At 43.7% G+C, this 17,632-nt stretch overlaps 1 protein-coding gene across 7 annotated transcripts in view; it reads left to right on the top strand.

The window, feature by feature from the left end:
• AGAP1 (ArfGAP with GTPase domain, ankyrin repeat and PH domain 1) overlaps positions 1-17,632 on the top strand; it is a 535,764-nt gene that overhangs the window by 347,924 nt on the left and 170,208 nt on the right. For all 7 annotated transcript variants that reach the window (XM_020288104.2, XM_020288106.2, XM_020288109.2 and 4 more), the window contains one exon: positions 5,649-5,817. In XM_020288104.2, the coding sequence (XP_020143693.1) occupies positions 5,649-5,817 (169 nt within the window). The remainder of the gene's footprint in view (positions 1-5,648; positions 5,818-17,632) is intronic.

A 17,632-nucleotide genomic window follows, 5' to 3' on the forward strand; every position in this document is an offset into this window, starting at 1 on the left:
TGTTTATTTTCAAGACAATACCTGCCAGATACCCAAGACTGAGTGACCATAGTTGGTCTACCTCTGGCACAGTCTCTCTTTCAAGTAAAAATATTGTCCCACCAAAAAAGTGGCATACTTCCCATGTCATAACCCAGAAAATTAAAGAGATGTGTACTCAGTTGTTAAAATTTTTAAAAATAGCTTGTTTGGGTTTATTAAAAATTTGTAAGTGGAACTGGTTTTATTTGTTTTTACTCAGAAATCATGATAATGAATAATGACAAGCATTGCAGTTCGGGGCTACCGCCTCGATTCATGCTAAGGTGTCGGCATTTTTACCCATGATCACCTTTGCACCAACAAAACAAATTTCAACACAGCGATAAAGAGGCAAATAATGCTTTAGAATCGTTTTGAAAATTTTATGGAATCAGAAACCCCCTGATAAAGGTGTCAAGGACCACACTTTGAAGATTGTTAAGCTATTTTATGCAAAGAGGAAAAACTCAATTACATTGGCCATGTCAAAAAAAAACCCTAACGAATTTCAGTAAGTCTGAAGAGTTATCTTAGTCAAAATATTAAATAATAAAATAAATATTAAATTTATTAGCATATATGTGCAATCAGAAACCAGAACTTATTGGGAAAACCTAACTGGGACAAAGATTTCTATTGTTTTTTTCCATCACTTAAATTATGGAGATTAAGAAGTATATGTAGAAATGGAGTGTGTTTATCACATTATCGATACTTGAAGAGAGTGGGGCTTATGCACTGACAGATTTCCAAAGCCTTGTGCTTTTTTTTTGGATGGTCTAATTCTGAGGTGCCAGTCATATCATTTATGCGTTTCAGCTTAGCTTTAAGATCTTGTTAACTGCTTTTGGTACCCCTATGAACACATCAGCAAACCATCTTTCACCAGACAGCCAAAGGTAACCTCTGGACGCAGGCGGTGAGAATCAATATACTAAGAGTATTTTTAGGGACTATTGATGGATTGCTGTATTTTGAGCTTAACTTCAAGTGCCAAATGCCCCAGAGCTGACTAAGATGAACTCACCATTTACTGAGAACCGTATAGGCCATCAGGCATGGAGAGGGCTCCGGGATTGCCAAGACAAGATGTACGCACCTTTTCCCTTTGTGGTTTTTGGGGAGATTTCTTGTGTGTTTTTTAGTAGCCTGATGTGGATTTGAATGAGGACTTTGCACCACTCCTTGCTGGAGCAAAGTGTTACCCGTTGGACAACCTCACAGTCCTTCCTGGGAACACATAACTGTGAGGTTCTAGGGCAGCATCGTACAGCAGCAAGTCAATTAATTCTGCGTATCAGGAGTGATCTGGTACACCGAGGCACTAATGATTCCGCGTCCTGCTCGGAAGGCAGCCCCGCGGAAGGCAGGAGCCAGGGTAAGCTGTGCTGCTGTCAGCAAGCTGAAAGCTGTGGGTCTCTGACACAGCTCTCAATTGCTAGCAGGTTTCTCTCATTGCACCTCATTTGCATCTGGGACATCAATTAGCATGTTTGTTGAGGCTAATTGAATGAAACTCAATCATAGCTCTTAATTGCTTGACTATGTGAAAAGAAATCACATTAATGCAGCTAATTAAGTGTACGGCAATAGATGCAACATAATTAGGAGCGAAATGTAAAAAACAAGGGATGGCAAAGGTGCCTGCGTGGGGTTGCAGGGGGACGGCAGGGCTCGGTTACCGAGCGATCGGCGCGTTCGAGAACGGGTCCCTCTGCTCCGGCGCCTGCTTGCAAAAAATAATCCGCATGATGAGCATGGACAACTTGAGAAGAAAAATGCAAATAGGTTTGCAATTACTACTTTTTCAAGCTGTTGAGGGGCAGGAGATGGCACCTCTGGGGGGCTTGGCTCCTGAGTGGGCCCCGGGGACTTGTTAAGTGCTGTTTAAAAGTACTTGGCTTTGAATTACCCTCATGCCTTGTTAAAGGGTTTTTTTCCCTCTTTTATCTTCCATCAGCATTTTCCACAAGAAACATGGAGAAGGGTAGTGCCCGTGGCATTTGCACATCAAAATCGAGCTTGCTGTCTTAATTTCACCCGGGTCCCCAGCTCAGACCCATCAAGGGGCTGCACATCCCACTTCTGAGGAGACGACATTGTTTCGTGGTTGTAACTTTAATTCCTCAATAACCAAGCCGAGGAGAGATGAAAAGGATGGGTTCTTTCAAAACCAGAAAGCTCAGGGCAGCTTCTCACGGGAGAAACTGGCAGCCGCAGACCCTGTGTCTTTGCACCCCCCTGTGCAGAAAGCGCTGGGTTGGAGGGCTCGTGGCGACTAGGAGACGTGTTTTGCAGAGTTTTAAAATTTTTTTCAGTGGCTCGAAACATAAGAATTGCCAAATTCCTATTCTGATTTTTTTTTTTTTTTTAGAGCTAGTTCTTGTGAAGTTTCAGCGCCTGTAACTCAGGCAAGAAAACAGATCCGCCGGCCCATGCTGCGCTCAAGATAAATGTGTTCCCTTGCCACATTCCAGTCCAGAGAGCAGACACCGGGCACATTTCTATAATAATTTTAAATAAAATATCCTGGTTATTGTATGTTAAAACATGCCTATTAAAAGAGCCCATGCTGAGGCTTAGTCACTATCTGATTAGCCTCATTTTAGAGCCCATAAGCAATAAATGCTCAATTACACTCCTGTTATTGTATTTTAATTTGTTAAGAATTGGCATTAAAGAAGAAAGTTATAGCAAGTTGATATTTTTAAAGGAGTAACTATGCAAGAAGGAATTCATTATTTACAAGCATTAACTTTCGGTTTTGAAACTTGGGTTTGCTTGTTTTCGGTGGATATCAGTGGAAGTAAATTCGAGATGTTTAAGAACAACCCTTTTTAAAAAAAAATGGCCTGCGCTAGCCAGAGATCACTTTCTTCTTCCATGTGCGTTCGTTTGCCGTCCGCAACACGTACCACAGTCGTGAGAGTCCCTCTCTTCCAGCCTGCCTCTTCCTTCGCTCTAATTTAGTATAATTAATTTAATAATAACTCTGTGCCGTCCTTGGCCCCCATGCTTTCAAAACCACAGCTTGCTTCACGGTGGATTGTAATTCGGGGAGTTCACCGGAGTCTTCTGTCAGGGGCGGGCGAAGTCAGATTTGCCGTGCCCGGCCTGGATACAGCCTGCCCCTTCCCCAAAGCCACAGCCAGCGACTGCCCTGCATACATTGGAGGTTCTGGGCCTCTGCCGCTGGCCTCCGGGCTAATGTCAGATGGGTGCCTGCCGGGGCTTCCTTCCCCGCGGTTATCCTCTGCGGAGGAGCGCCGGCCTCGCCCCTGCTCCCCCGAATCTGCCCCACTGGGGCGGCTGCTGGGCCTTTCTCCCCTTGCCCTCCGCTGGTGGTTCTCCTCCTGGTCCGACTCAGACTTTGAGCCTCCGTGCTGCACCAAGAGCTGGCGCTTGAGGTCTGTCCTCGGGCAGTCACGTGGACCCTGAGGCATCGTTTGCTCCCGGGTGCTGGTGTTGGCGACCCCCTTCTGGGCTTGTGTATCCCTCTGTCAGCATGTCTCCCTCCCGGCATGGCTGTGTCCTCACCGTGTGCACTTCCTCCTCCCGCCCCCCCTTCTTCCCTGGTGAGATGTCCTACACCCCTCGTCCTGGAGTCTGGGTTGACTCCCGCGTGGCCCCCTCTCACTTGCTTGGGTTGGGGGAAGGCCTGCGCTGTGGACACCCCGTCCCCAGCCCCCGCACGCGCTCTCCCCTCCTAGGGGTGGGTGGGAGAGAGCAGCCCTCTCACCGTCTGTCCTGCAGGGCCACGTTTCCATCCCCTGAATTGGAATCTTGTACTTCTGGTTCCTTCTATCAGCAGACTTCCTGCTTGTTGATGCACCAGGGACCCCATCCCAACCCCTTCGCCTGCCAGAGTGTGGGCACTGTCCTGTGGTTGAAAGAGGAGTGGCCTGTTTCCCAGGACCCGCTGGGGTCCTTCTTCAGATCCCCCCTCCCAGCTCTCTGTGTCCCCTGCAGCCCCCTCAGTGCACTCTGGCCGGCTTTCCTCGTCCCACAGACAGGGGCCTCCAGCCCGTGCACTTGGCTTCTAGAAGGAACTTCATCTCGTTGTCTGTCTGCACCACTAACTGTGCCGGTTGGCAGTAAGGAGCAAGCATCTCACTTTTCCAACCTGCCTGGGTCCCTTGCAGCGGGCACGCGGGTTTGTTCGGCAGTTCTTCTAAAATACGTTGACCTGGACTTAATCACTTACAACAAATAACAAACTTACTGGTATTAGAGACTAAAGGAAATTCACAAGATACTGCCAAGGAAAGAATGTGTTTATTCCCACTTCCTGCTTAGCATTGAAACCTTGACATGTGGTTTATCCAAGAGTGGTATTGTATGCAGTTGTCCCTCGGTACCCATTGGTGGCTTGGCTCCAGGACCCCTGAGAATACCAAAATTCTCAGATGCTCAAGTTCCTTATATAAAACGACACGGTATCTGCATATAACCTATGCACCTCCTTTCATAGACTGTAAATTATCTCTGGATTACTTGTAATACCTAACGCAATGCAAATGCTATATAAAATAGTTGTTACACTGTGTTTTTTATTTGTATTATAATTTTTTGTTAGTTTTTCTGTTTTTGATGTGTTAGTTGGATCTGCAGGTGTGGAATGAACAGCTGTGGAGGGCCAGCTGTATATTCTTTCTTAATGTGAAATATCAATTAATGTGTGTGCAGAGTCCTTAGAATACTGTACTGGCAGACAAGGAGGGTTGCTACCAAAAAAATAAAATAGTTGCATTAAAGGGTCAGCAACTCTCAGTTGGTCGTCAGGCACCTCAGCCTGGCTCTCGGTGCCTTTTGCCTTCCCCCTTCCCTGCTCATCAGCCAAGTCTTAGGTGGCATTTTGCTCCACAGTGAGTTGTTAAGTGACCAGTGCAAAGAACTTCACTGTCAACCTAGGCTTCCCTGTAGTTCCCTGATAACTGTTGGTCATTTGCCTCTAAGAGGAGAAAGAAGAACAGTCTTTTTAGGAGGGCAGTGAACCTACTTGGAGAAACATGATACTTGAGTGCCAACTAATGCACTTCTTTCTAACATTGCGCTTTTGCACATCCATCCCAGAGCTCTGTATTTTTTCAGTGCCACACCACGAGCCTCCCAGACATCGTTCTCATCTTTAATAAAACACTTGACCTTTGCCTACAGTTGTCACCGGAATTCCCACGGAACAGCTTCAGTCTTGTCTAGATATTTCCTGGTATTCCTATCTGAGACAGAAAGGTTTTTACAAAATAATTTCCTACTCCATGCATGGAATTTTACCTAGAATTTACAGGAGAAGCCCAGGTTCCTCACGTGCCATGTCATTAGCAAGAATTCAAAAAGTAGGACTTTATTTGCATACTTATTTTCTGATCCCCCATGAAGGAGACATCTACCGTGTCTCCTGTTTCTTCTAGTGCCTGGGTTAGTTCAGGACACAGAAGCAAACTATGATTTAAATATGATGGTGATGCCACCAGTACTAGACACATAAAAATCGTAGTGTTTTTAACGTGATTCCCACAGTGGAAGGGTCTTAGGATTACAACTCATGATGTCTGATAGAACCTTTTGTCCTAGATTGTAAAAGGTCTTCGTGTTAATCTCTCTTGGATGTTTAACGTTTCAAACAGGATTACATGCAGAATGTTCATGGTAAAGAGATTGATCTGCTGAGAACCACTGTGAAAGTCCCAGGGAAGAGGCCACCCCGAGCCACCTCAGCCTGCGCGCCCATCTCCAGCCCCAAAACCAATGGCCTGTCCAAGGACATGAGCAGTTTACACATCTCACCCAATTCAGGTAAGCTCACAGCACGCATGCTAGGAAACCAGGTTCAGCAGCAGTAGCAGGTACCTGGCTTGAGGACAAGGTGGAACTCTTACGGTCAAGTAGGCGATGGTAACTAGCGCGTTGTAAAGTTTGGGAACCTCGTCCCTTCTGTGGCTGATTATTTCCTCCATATTTTTGGGTTCTGTGAATACTAACAAGCAAATGGTGGTGCTTTGAGTCACAGCTGCACAAACCAAGCATCTAGGCTGTCCCAGGGCTGGGGGGTTGAAAGTAGAGTTTTATACGTGAATGGACATTTAAGGGCCTTATAGAAAACATGAATTGACTGTTAAAGTATCAAGGAGTAATGGATTTCTCCTAACTATGTATGTGAAATTGGGAAAACAACTTGGAGCAAGACTCAAAGGAAGCCATTTGACCTACATAAAATTTAAATCCTGGGCTGAGTACGGTGGCTAAGCCTATAAAGTCAGCACTTTGAGAGGCCAAGGTGGGGGAATCACTTGAGCCCAAGAGTTGAAGACTAGCCTGGACAACATAGCAAGACCCCATCTCTACAAAAAAAATTTTTTAATTATCCAGGCGTGGTGGCCTGCACCTGTAGTCCCACCTACTCAGGAAGGTAAGGATGGAGGATTGCTTGAGCCCAGGAGTTCAAGGCTGCAGTGAGCTATGACCACTGCACTCCAGCCTGGGTGAGACCCTCATCTCTAAAAAACATAAAAATAAAAATGTAAATCCTCTCAGTCTTACATTTTTAACTGTCATCTGTCACTTTGTTAATGCAACTTTAGTTTTTATTCTCTTTTAAAGGAGAATTTTTTTCATTCAGGATTAAAGAAAGAGTGTTGTCTCAAAATTTGATGTGTTTAGAAATCCTTGGCCTCTGCGTCCAGTGCAAGCCATTCTGAGTGTCATCGATCACTTGCTTAAGAGTCTTTGCACGTAATGGCACTGTGGCCTCAAGTGACTACTTATCAGAGAAAAGGTATTAAAGACCCACCTGAGTCCTCCCACCAACAATCGGACTCCTTCCACATACGGGTTCCCTTCAAGACTTTTTGTTGTTTTCTCCCGTAAAAAAGTCACTTTCTTCTCTCCCGCCTCCATCCAGTCTTCTCAAAACATTTCTTTTCTTCAGTAGTTTCTAGCATGTATCTCTGCCTCTCAAAGATGCTGCGTTTTCCCTCTTCTGAAACGTTAAGTGCTTCTGAAGAGGGTCGTGATGCTGACTGCACAGTTCCGTGGCGTAAATGACGTAGGTTGGCAGGAGTGAGGGTTTGGGGTCGACTGTGCTGGGCTCTGCCATGCGGTTTTGGGTCACGAGCTGGTTCTTTGCCACGGCGTTGGGCCGATCTTGCCCGTCTGTGTTGCAGAGAGTGGTGTCAGGTAAGGTAACATCAGAGTGCTCAGGAAACATAACACATAACATATGGCACAAATGCAAGCTGTAGCTACCAACTTAAAAATTGTCCTTGTGCTGAAGGCAGCGTGGTCTCCTGGGAGCCTCTGAGCTTCATTCTAAGACTCCCGTGCAATTGCCCTTGTCCGGGTGGGGTGCTGACTCTGGGGTAGGGACAGAGGAAAAAAGTGCCCAAGAAAGAAAAAACATCTGTAGTGAATAAGAAGCTAAAGTCTTCATTACTTTATCGTGTTCCATTATTTATTCATTTATTCAAAAAATATCTGTTGAGCACTGGTTTTGTGCCAGGAAGTGCACTGTAGACATGGAACCCCTGACCTCTGAACTCCTGTGCAGGGCAGTCACCAGCTAATGTCCCACCTCCTCTTCTAGCCTGTCTCATCACATCTACCCATGTATTTATTTAGTGAGTTCTGTTTTTTAATTGACAAATAAAACTAGTACATATTTATCATCACAACGTGATGTTTTAAAATACGTACACTTTGTGGAATGGCTAAATTGAGCCATCTGTGGAGCTTCTGAGCTTCTAAAATGGGCCAGCCACTGCCCTGAGCCCTGGGGTCACAGGTGAGCAGGATGTAATTCCTACCTGCAAGAACCTCACTCTCTCGAGGAGGAGAAAGACGATGAGACAGCTGCAGTGCGGGTAGCAGGCTGCAGCGGGGAGGCTCGCTCAGGGGGAGTGTGAAGACTCACGACAGTGTGGTCCGTGGTCTGTGGTCGGTGATCCGTCTGCCTGGCTCTAGCCCTGGCGGTGGGGCCAGGCCTCGGGGAATGGGGGTGTCTATGCTGAGTTTTAAAAGAGGGTGAGGGAAGAGCTGCGTATGCGGAGCAGCATTGAATATGTAAGAGTAGGATTTTGAACTTCCTCATCTTGAGACTTACGTTCTTTGGTGCCGATGCCACTTGTTGTCCTAAGGAAAATATAACGGGTGATTATGAATAGAAAACACAAAAGGCCGCCTAAACCGCAGGGCCCCTCCATTTGAGGGGGTGAGTTTTGTGTGCAGTGCTCGGTTTTGTTCCCTTTAAGACCCTTGCTTGTTGGGCGCATGAGAGAGTTTGGGACAGGGTCGAAATGCCTTTCCGTGGTCACACCCCTCAGTGTAGGGACGGCACCTCTTTCCAACCCTCAGCCAGGTTAACACCGTGTCAGGAGCCTGTTTGTCCTTTTTCTCTGGAACCTGAGCAGGGGTGTGGGCTTAGGGGTGTGACATTAGCAGGACCACAGAGCAATGTGGGAGGAGAAAATGCCCCCTGGTCACTCACAGGAGTGCTTGGGGACGTGGCACCCTGACCCAGCATGCGGGGAGGTCACGGCGGGTGTCTACGAAGAGCGCAGGGGCTCTCAGATGACCACTCCTGTTGCTTCTCAGCTCAATCCTCAGGTTATGTGGCTGAGCCGCGGGGGAGGCGCTTCCATGAGAGGCGGTACTTCATTAAAATATCGCAGAATTTAATCTGCATTGACCTCCCCTAAACATGCACATTAATCTGTAAAATGACATGTTCTTTCTTGCTTAAGAAATTAAAGCTTTTGGGGATTCGAGGTTTTATCCTCTAAATTACTCTTTGGAAATTGAGTTTCCTGTATTTAAAATCATTATTCATAAAATGCTCTGTCATGTGAAGAATTCAAACACAGCAGATTTAACTGAAATAAGTTGATGCTACATTTAAGTGATGGACTCTTAGCTAAAAATAGGTGTTCGTTATTTTAGAGCCATTTGCCAAAAAATTTAATATGCAACTTAACCTTCTTATTCTTCACTCTCGACTGCTTTGAATTCTCCTATTTTGTTTAGAGTTCTAGGTTAACTGGAGACGTTTGTTTCTTTTTATGTTTCCTTTTTAAATTCATTTTCTTATCTTTTTGTGATTGAATTAGATCAGTGTTTTATGCCTCCCCTTCTAGTGACTTTTTCATTTGCATAGACCTGGTATATATATGTATGTACCTGAATCTTTGTACAAAACACTTACTAGTGCTTTAGAATCAGTGTCCGTAAGTGGAGTGACTCAATCAGCAGATATAATCATTTGTAAGGTTCTTGATATATATTTCCAAATCAACTTCTAGAAAGACTTCATATAAAATACTCTTCCAAGCATAAAGCAAGTGCCCATTTCACCACATACACTTGCTAGTGCTGTTATTAAATAGTATTTTTAGAAGCTAAGCTCATCTGTGGAGCAATAAAAAATACATCGTGCTTTGATTATTTGGAGATTTCTTCAATGAGTAGTTAAGGTGAACATCTCATGTTGACCATGTGTATTTTTCATGTTGTGATTGTTCAGAAGTATCCTTGGCCCATTTTTATACTAGGTTCCTGTCCTTTTTTTATTGATATGTAAGAACTCTTTGTATATTTAGGATGTTAATACTTTATATTTTACAGATAATTCCCCAGTTTATTATTTGCTTTTTAAATTTTGTGGTCTTATTTACATGTGTAATGTAAGGTTTTCCCTCTTTTTTATTTATGATTAAATCATATCTTTTACTTCTGTGGTTTCTACTTTAAGCTATTTGCAGAGTTTTTAACAATTCTGAAATTACATGACAGTTCATATGTGAATATTTCTAAGTTTTATAGTATCTTTATTGGTTTTCAGTGGGGTTTTTTTTTTTATTTTATTTTCCTTTTTTTTTTTCTTTTTCTTTTTTAAATATTTATTTTTTTAGTATTTAACCCCTACTCCACCTTTAATTTGTTTGGGCCTACTGTGTGTGACAGGAGATCTAATTAAATTTTTTATTCAAATAAATTAACCAATTGTCCTTTTGCTCTTTTTTAAATTTTTTCTTTCCCTGTTAATTCTATGTGTCTCCTTTGTTGTACAACTAAATCATTTAATCACATTGGCTTTTTCTGGGCTCTCAAATCTTTTCCACTGACCCACTGCGACTACATTGCCTTCCCTTGTGTGGAGCATGGCTCAATTTATATCTGGTAGCATAACACAGTTTAATACTTGTTATCTTCCAGCTTTTCTTGGCTGTTGCTACCCATTTATTTTTTTCAAATGAACTTCAGAATAACTTGAAGCCTTCCCCTTCCCATTGTGACCTCAATTGGCACTGTTCTGAAGCTGTCGGTTAATTGCGTTGGAACTGACACCTTCGCTATGTTGAGCTCATCGTGGGACAGTATTCCTTCTCAGTTTATTCAAATTTTTTTTTACCCCCCGGAGAGTTTAGAGTTTTTCTTCATGTAGATCCTGGATGTATCTTGTTAATCCACTCTGTTAGCTTATAATTTTGTTGCATCGCGAGGCTAATCTTTTTTGGAGGGGTAGGGTCTATTATCTCATCTAATCGGTAAGAAGTAAGAAAGCTCTTGATTTTTATGTTTTGTGTATCCAGCCATCTTACTGAACTCTCTTTGTTGTAATGGCTATTTGGGTGTTTCTCTTGATTTTCTAGTATATGGTCGTAATGCATTCTATATTTCAAATATTGTAATGTGGATATTTCAAATATATTTCAAATGTATTTCAAATATTTCAAATATTGTCGATGTGGACTTTTCATTTCTATCAACCAGTTCACTGACTCGGATACCTCATTGCAGTGCCTCTTATGCTGTCCATTTTCCGTGGCCACTGACTCCACCATGCACCTGTCCCTGGTTAATACTGTGGAGGTTCGGGAGGATGAGGAGCAGTGCAAAACCGTCCCTGTAGCAGCCTTACACTCCAGTGAGGGTGGAGGAAAGTCAGAAGATGAAAACACACATGAGATCATTGTAGGCAGTGATAAGAGCCACAGGGACAAATGGGGCAATTGCATAGGAAATTCCCATGTGTGGAAGTGTTTTGTTATTCCTAGAATTCAGAAGTGGTTTACCAGTATTGAAATAATGACTGCATTTCACAGGTTAAAATGCTGAAAATGTGGTGATCTTAATGTCCGTTTTTGCCATGGGCTTCGGCAAGAGGAAGAAAAATGCTTTGTCAGTAGGACACCTACTCTGTGTCCTACTGACACCTACTCTGTGTCCTACTGACAACTAAGCTCGTGTCTCACTTCTGGGCTCTTGCAGTGACCAGTGCAGAGCAGCTGGTGGGGGGCGGGGGTGGCACCAGCCTCCCCACAACTCCCCACATTGTCGGTCTACACTGGAACCTACCAGTCAGCATGGGCCACACAGCTGCTCCAGCCTTCTGATTCAGGAAGGAGTTGTCCAACGCTGCAGAGAAAACCCCTTCATCTGCCTCATCAACCCACGTGCTCTTATTCATAAATGTGAGTGGACGACCAAGATGTGTGTGGAATCCAACAGCAAAAATGTGAAGGACCGAGATGAACAAGAGGGGACAGTTGATCTCAGAAGAAAAAGTGTGACCATTTGTGGAGAACAAATTTAAAAGGAAATTATAACTGCTACCAGAAAGATTTAAAAGGCTAGTTATCATACTCATAAAGTGAAGCAAAGCAAAAAATACTATATGAAAAGATTATAGGAGAAAGAGTTCTTGGAAATTGAAGAAAAAAGATTGCAAAAATGAAAAATTCAATAGGTTAAATACCTAAAGAAGCAGGTGGCTAAAGACAATGTTGGTGATCGAAGATATAACAGAAGAAAATTTGCTAGGGGTGAACAAGGACATCTGAAGAGTCAAGTGTCAAATTGGATGGGAGAGGAAGCTCTGTAAAAAAATAAAATAAAATAAAATCCTAAAAAACATCCAAAATAAAAGAACAAGGTTATGTGCAGACAAAGAAACCTGACAAACTGCAGGTCTCTTAAGAGCAACACGGCATGCTCAAAGATAATAGAAATATTCCTTTCTAAGGACAAATAATTTTGAACCTAGAAGCCTATGCAAAGCCTATCACCAATCAAATGAAGGTAGGAAAAAAAGATGTTTTTAGATGACATACACGGCTATAGGACATTTCCCTCTTCAGGGGTCTTTGAAAAAATTACTTAAGGATCTACTCCAGAAAAAAAAAAAAAAAAAAACTACTCCAAACTATGTTTCTTTATTCAGCCCTGGTTAAATCCTGCCTTCCTCATCCAAGGTCTCCCACTCCTCAGAATGTCCGTGGCATTATGCATTTCCATAATTTCTTTTGGCATGGAACCTACGTTGTCTTCACGTTGCCATTCTAATGAGGATTCACCAGGAGCCACATTTCAGAGCATCTGCCCAACTTGAATTTCAAGCATACTTCCAGAGAAGGAAGTAAAATGCCCAAAAAGTATTTTCTGGTGTGAGTTTTTGGCAAGGCTGGCTTGGAAAAACTATATCCACATATAACAGAATGCAGAGTTGTTTTAGCTCTGACAGTTATTTTGACATACATGTGTATAGCAGAGAAATCATAATGGCCAAAGAGTAGGGGCCTCACAGTCAGAAACACCAAAGTGACTCCCCCGCCCCCCATCCTGGGGTCTTACGAATTTGTCTCTCTAAACCTCAGCTTCCCTGTCTTCAAAGTGGGAAATGGCGTCTGTCTGCCCCTTCACTAGAACTAGTGAGAATAGCACATGGCGTGCCTCTTAAGAGATTGGCCCAGGGTGACTTTTCAGGATTACATCATTAATTCATCATCATAGTTACGATAAAAGCAAGGAAGGGGGGAGAGAAATTATGTTTTGAATTAATTTTCCAAATGCAATAAAGCATCTGTGTAGCCTTTGAGCAGATAGAATGAGCATCTCTGGCTTGGACTCCGTACACCCGCGCTCCCCAGCAAACGGCATCGACTGTCATGGCAGTGAGCGGTGCAGGCAGAAGAAACGCCCCTCGGGACTTCCGTGCATCTCCATGGAGCTATCTGCTCCGGTTCTGTGTCCTGTGGTCACTTTATTCTATTAACTCCTGGCTGCGACATTTTTGTTCTAGGATGACAGATATCTTCTTGTCTCTAAAGTGTGTCTTCGTTGGGTTTTTGCAACTATACGGGTATGTTTTTATCCTAAACCAGATTGATGCTTCGATCTTTGTGAAAGGAAACCTTTCCCCTTCTCCTCCACATCCCACCCCCTCAGCACCGTGGGCCCCCCGTTGGTCGCGAAATATTAAAGCCTTCGGGAGGGTTGGAGCTGATTTTCCGTGGCGGGGGTGCGGGGAGGCGGGCACAGCAAATGTGTTTGGAGTATTGAACTGCGGTTGACATCTGAAGCCTCAGCCATGCTGTTTTCTCCACACTTCAGCAATCAGGACATCCAGCAAACCCATAAAAAAAAAAAAAAAAAAAAAAAAAAAACCAAACTAATAGCATGAATATTCAGTGACCTAGAATACTAATTATCGTCATGAATATTAATGTGATCGGACTTGCCTTTTCCTCTCTTCTTTTCTCCCTCGTCCTCTTTCTCCCTCTCTCCCTCTCTCTTTTTTTCCACTTAGCCAGCTCTAAAGATGGGTCATAATGAGAGCATTTAAGAGGGAGCGCTCTCCGCCGTGACAGGGACCGGGGTAATAAGGAGAGCTTGATTAACGCGGAGCACTTGGGGGAGAGATGAGAGGCTTCACGTGGGCCTGTTCGGGGGAGGCAATGAGGCACCGGCGGCTCTGTTGCTGCTCCCGGAGATTAATGAGGCCTAAGAGTGCATTAGGAACAGTGACAAAGGTTTGATCTAATGGGCTCAGTCATTTTTCCTTTGAGTGACAGACGCACAGAAGTAATTGGCTGTGCAGAATGGCAGCTCATTGGCGGTACTTAAGGATACATTATCCCCGTTGTGTGGCCCGCAGAGGCTGTTTATCAAAACTGCTCACACTGCACACGCAGAGTCGCGAAGCTGCTGTTACAGTGGTAATAGCTATTAAAAAAAAAAAAAAAATAACGCGACATCAAAACTAGATCCGCTGTTGTCTCGTGGAAACAAAGTTTTTCTTTGTTTAGTTTCAAATGGTCTAGAAAACATGTTAATAACTGCAGAGTCTGCTCCGCGCCCGGGATGTGCGCCCGCCGATCCACGCGTGCTCGGCGGAACATGCCGGAACACCCGTGTCGGCCGTGGTCACCTGGGAATTACCCACACTGTGGACCTGGGCTGCGACGTCCAGTTCTCTGATGTGTAAACTGGGTGCTTCCCCTCAGTACACTTCTAGCAACTGGGTAGAACACTCGCAAAAGGGAAGCCTTACTGGGTGAGAGTTATTTTTCTGAAAAACTAATCCCCAAATTAGTGTCATGTGTTACCTGCTTCTGCAAACCAAGTTTTATTGGAATGGATTGTGATAGACATTTAATAATTGTCCTAGGGGGAAAAAAAAACCTAATGTTTCGTGAGGTTTTCTCTTAGACTGAAATTTCAGGAAGTTAGCTAAATCTGAAATTAAAAGACACTGAGGCTAGTATTTCATCATATGTAAGAGTTGTAGCATCTTCAGCCCTGATGAGAAATGCATTCTTAGACTGTTAGTTGTTTCGGTGTTGATACATTTCTCCCACTGAGGGTCAGGCAAGTTTGTTTTTCTCTTGTTTCCATCACTAAATTGTATACTCTTCAAGGCTTAGGCCATTATTTCTATTTCTTTGTTATCCTCTTTCAGTTTCGTGACCTGGCAATTATTTTTTCATCGAGGAAATATTGCCGAGTATTACCCATCACGTGAAACCTAAGTGGTAGATACCGAGGATGAGGTTAGCCTTCTCCTTTCAGATGGCAATTCCTCCCCAGCAGCCTCGGTGGCCAAGATCCACGGACAGTCCAGAAATAAGTGAGAATCATACACCCGATTTAAGGAACGCTTCAAGTATTTGAACTCTAAATGGAGCGTTGTTTTCTGTAAGAACTCATAAAAAAGCAGCTTGATTCTTGATGATTTCAGCTCAAGGCACAAGAGGGGCGTTGAGGAGCTGAGCCGGGCGTCTCTGTGCCTGCAGGCGCACCTGTGAGTAAAAAGAAGTTGCTTGGAGGACTTTTTCTTTTCCTCTCTAAAGTGTGTTTGTTGAAGAATAGTGTTTCTGCTGCTGAAATGGTGCTTTCGAGACAGTGACAGGGTCAGCAGGGGAGGGGCTGTAAGGAAGCCACAGCGCCGCCGGGAAGGATCTTGGCCATCCTCCCTGCCCTCGGCGTGCGGGGAACCTAACCGAGCTCGGGCAGGAGCTCCGCCCTTCCAGTCTGCAGCCGGGCCTGCGACTTGCCTGCCTTCTACTGTCCGAACCCACGTTGGCAGAGGAGAGTGTTTAGGGTGGTCATGATGTTTTTCCGTCCCCAAACCTGTGGTCGGTCGCTTGGTAGCGACCACTCAGACTGAGAACGTTTGGCTTTCTGGAATATTCCTAATGGGCAGTAAAACCCAGGAACATTCCAACCGGCAAACAAGTGACCCACCTTGTGTCACCAGGCTTCTGAGCAGGGGCCTGCTTAGTGCTCCGTGTTTTCTACGTCATTGCTCTGTGCAGTCGTGGGAGATCGTTTTATAAGAGCTGAAAGGGAGGGAGAGAAAGAAGCAGAAGTGGCCATTTCTGAGGGTAGAGCCATGTGGCCACCATGGCCTCCTCCCCGAACGGAACCATAAAACTCAGTAACAACCAGAGAAAGCACCCCTGAAAACAGTATGGTCAAGGCAAGATGGAATTTGTGTACAAAGTACCTATCGTGTTTATCATATAAAGGAGAAAGAATATTTGAAAGATGGAACCATTATGCATGGCAAATGAAGAGGGTGAAGAAACAAGAACTCCTTAGTTTTATCCTCCATGTCTATGATGTTGTCATGCCTCATCATCACTGCACTGCATGTCTACAGTTCACGCAGCCCACACCAAGAAATGATTGTGGCCAAGTGACACAGTGGTGTTCTCTCCCTGAGCACCTTCAGAGTCAGTAATCGTGAGATAAAAATGGGAAGGTGAGACGTCATTGTGCAAAACTCACTATTGCAAAATAAGAATAAAATTAGCTATTTTCACACTTTAGGAAATGTCGGTGAACTGTCTAGATCCAGGATTTTTAATTCTGAGCGTGGCCACGTGGCTGTATTTAGTGGGAACTACATTCGCCGTTGGGTCCGGGCTCTATACTTTCTTTTTCTGTTCGGTGTTGAGCTGTATGGCAGTAAATGCTTATAGTTATTTCTACATACAATCACTTCAGTGAGAACCTACCTTCTGATGCGCTTTAACATTTTATCTTGAATTGTGTCCAATGCCACGTTGTGTCCACCCCCAAGACAGAGAGCAATGCTCCAGTGCTGGGCCGTGAGCCACGATTCTAGTTCTCTGGCTCACCGCCACCTGCCGCCAGGTGATGAATGCCCTTCATCTGCATGCGTCACGTCCCAAGCACGTGGTTTCTTTCCTTTCTCTCCTCCCTTCCTTTTGTAAACTGTACCTTTAACATTGGCGTAACTCTGACCATCAGACCTTTGGAATTTTGGAACGCTGGGTGTCGGCTGAGTCGGCCACAGCCCTAGCTAGCGCTTCTCTGGCTGATGTCAGGTGCTCCGCAAACACTGGCCGAGTGGATGCCTGGGCCCCTGCGAAGGGATGGCAGCGCCAGAGCAGACAGGCAGGAGGCAGATGACATGCAAGAGTCACACACGAAGAGACCCCACTACAAAAAAACACGAGGAAAACATTCAGACTCTTTAGATTTTAAAGACAAACAAAATTAGCAGTATTCCATTTTAAGCGTCTGCTAAAAAAATAAACTATAGAGAAGAGGAAAACCCACTGTTGACGAGATTAATAACAACTGATGTCTGCAGAGGCTTTGCAGTTTACAGAGTGCTTTACATAATTTGATCATTATATTAACCACATGGGGCACATTATTATCATCATTATTATCACCATTTCTTTATTATTATCCATTTTACAAATTATGGACTGAATTGCTTTAAAGATGCCCAGGTTCCATCTTCTTTTAGCCACTGGTCATTAAGAAAGTTAATTGGCAACATTTATTATGAATCAGAGAGATATATATGCTGTTTGTCTCAGTAGTAACTCTTCTGAGAATTTATGCTAAGGAAAATTTAAAAGTAGAAGATGTCCTTTGCAGTGTTGTTTATGATAATGAGAAGTTGGAAACAACCAAAACTATCCAGAAGTAGGAAAATGCTAGTATAAAAATGTCTACACTAAATCAATAAAATGTTACATATTTAAAATTATTGTGAAGATTATGTAACACCGTAAGAGAACGGCTGAGAAGTTCTTATTGAAGCATAATATAAAATTACATCTTTACTATGGTTGTAACTAAGAAAAATACATGCAAATATTCAATAACAAATTGATCTATTGGTTGGGATTTTATTTGTCATAATTTACATTATTTGTATATATCCGTATAATTTTGCAAAATAAGTTTTAAGACGTTTATACAACAAAATAGAGTCCTGTTATTTTTTTTTCCTTGACATGATAATTAAAATGGGAAAAATCACAATAAAATGAACTATTTCCACATTTTAGGTAAT

This window comes from Microcebus murinus, chromosome 8 (genome assembly GCF_040939455.1).
Source record: "Microcebus murinus isolate Inina chromosome 8, M.murinus_Inina_mat1.0, whole genome shotgun sequence".
Taxonomy (NCBI): domain Eukaryota; kingdom Metazoa; phylum Chordata; class Mammalia; order Primates; family Cheirogaleidae; genus Microcebus; species Microcebus murinus.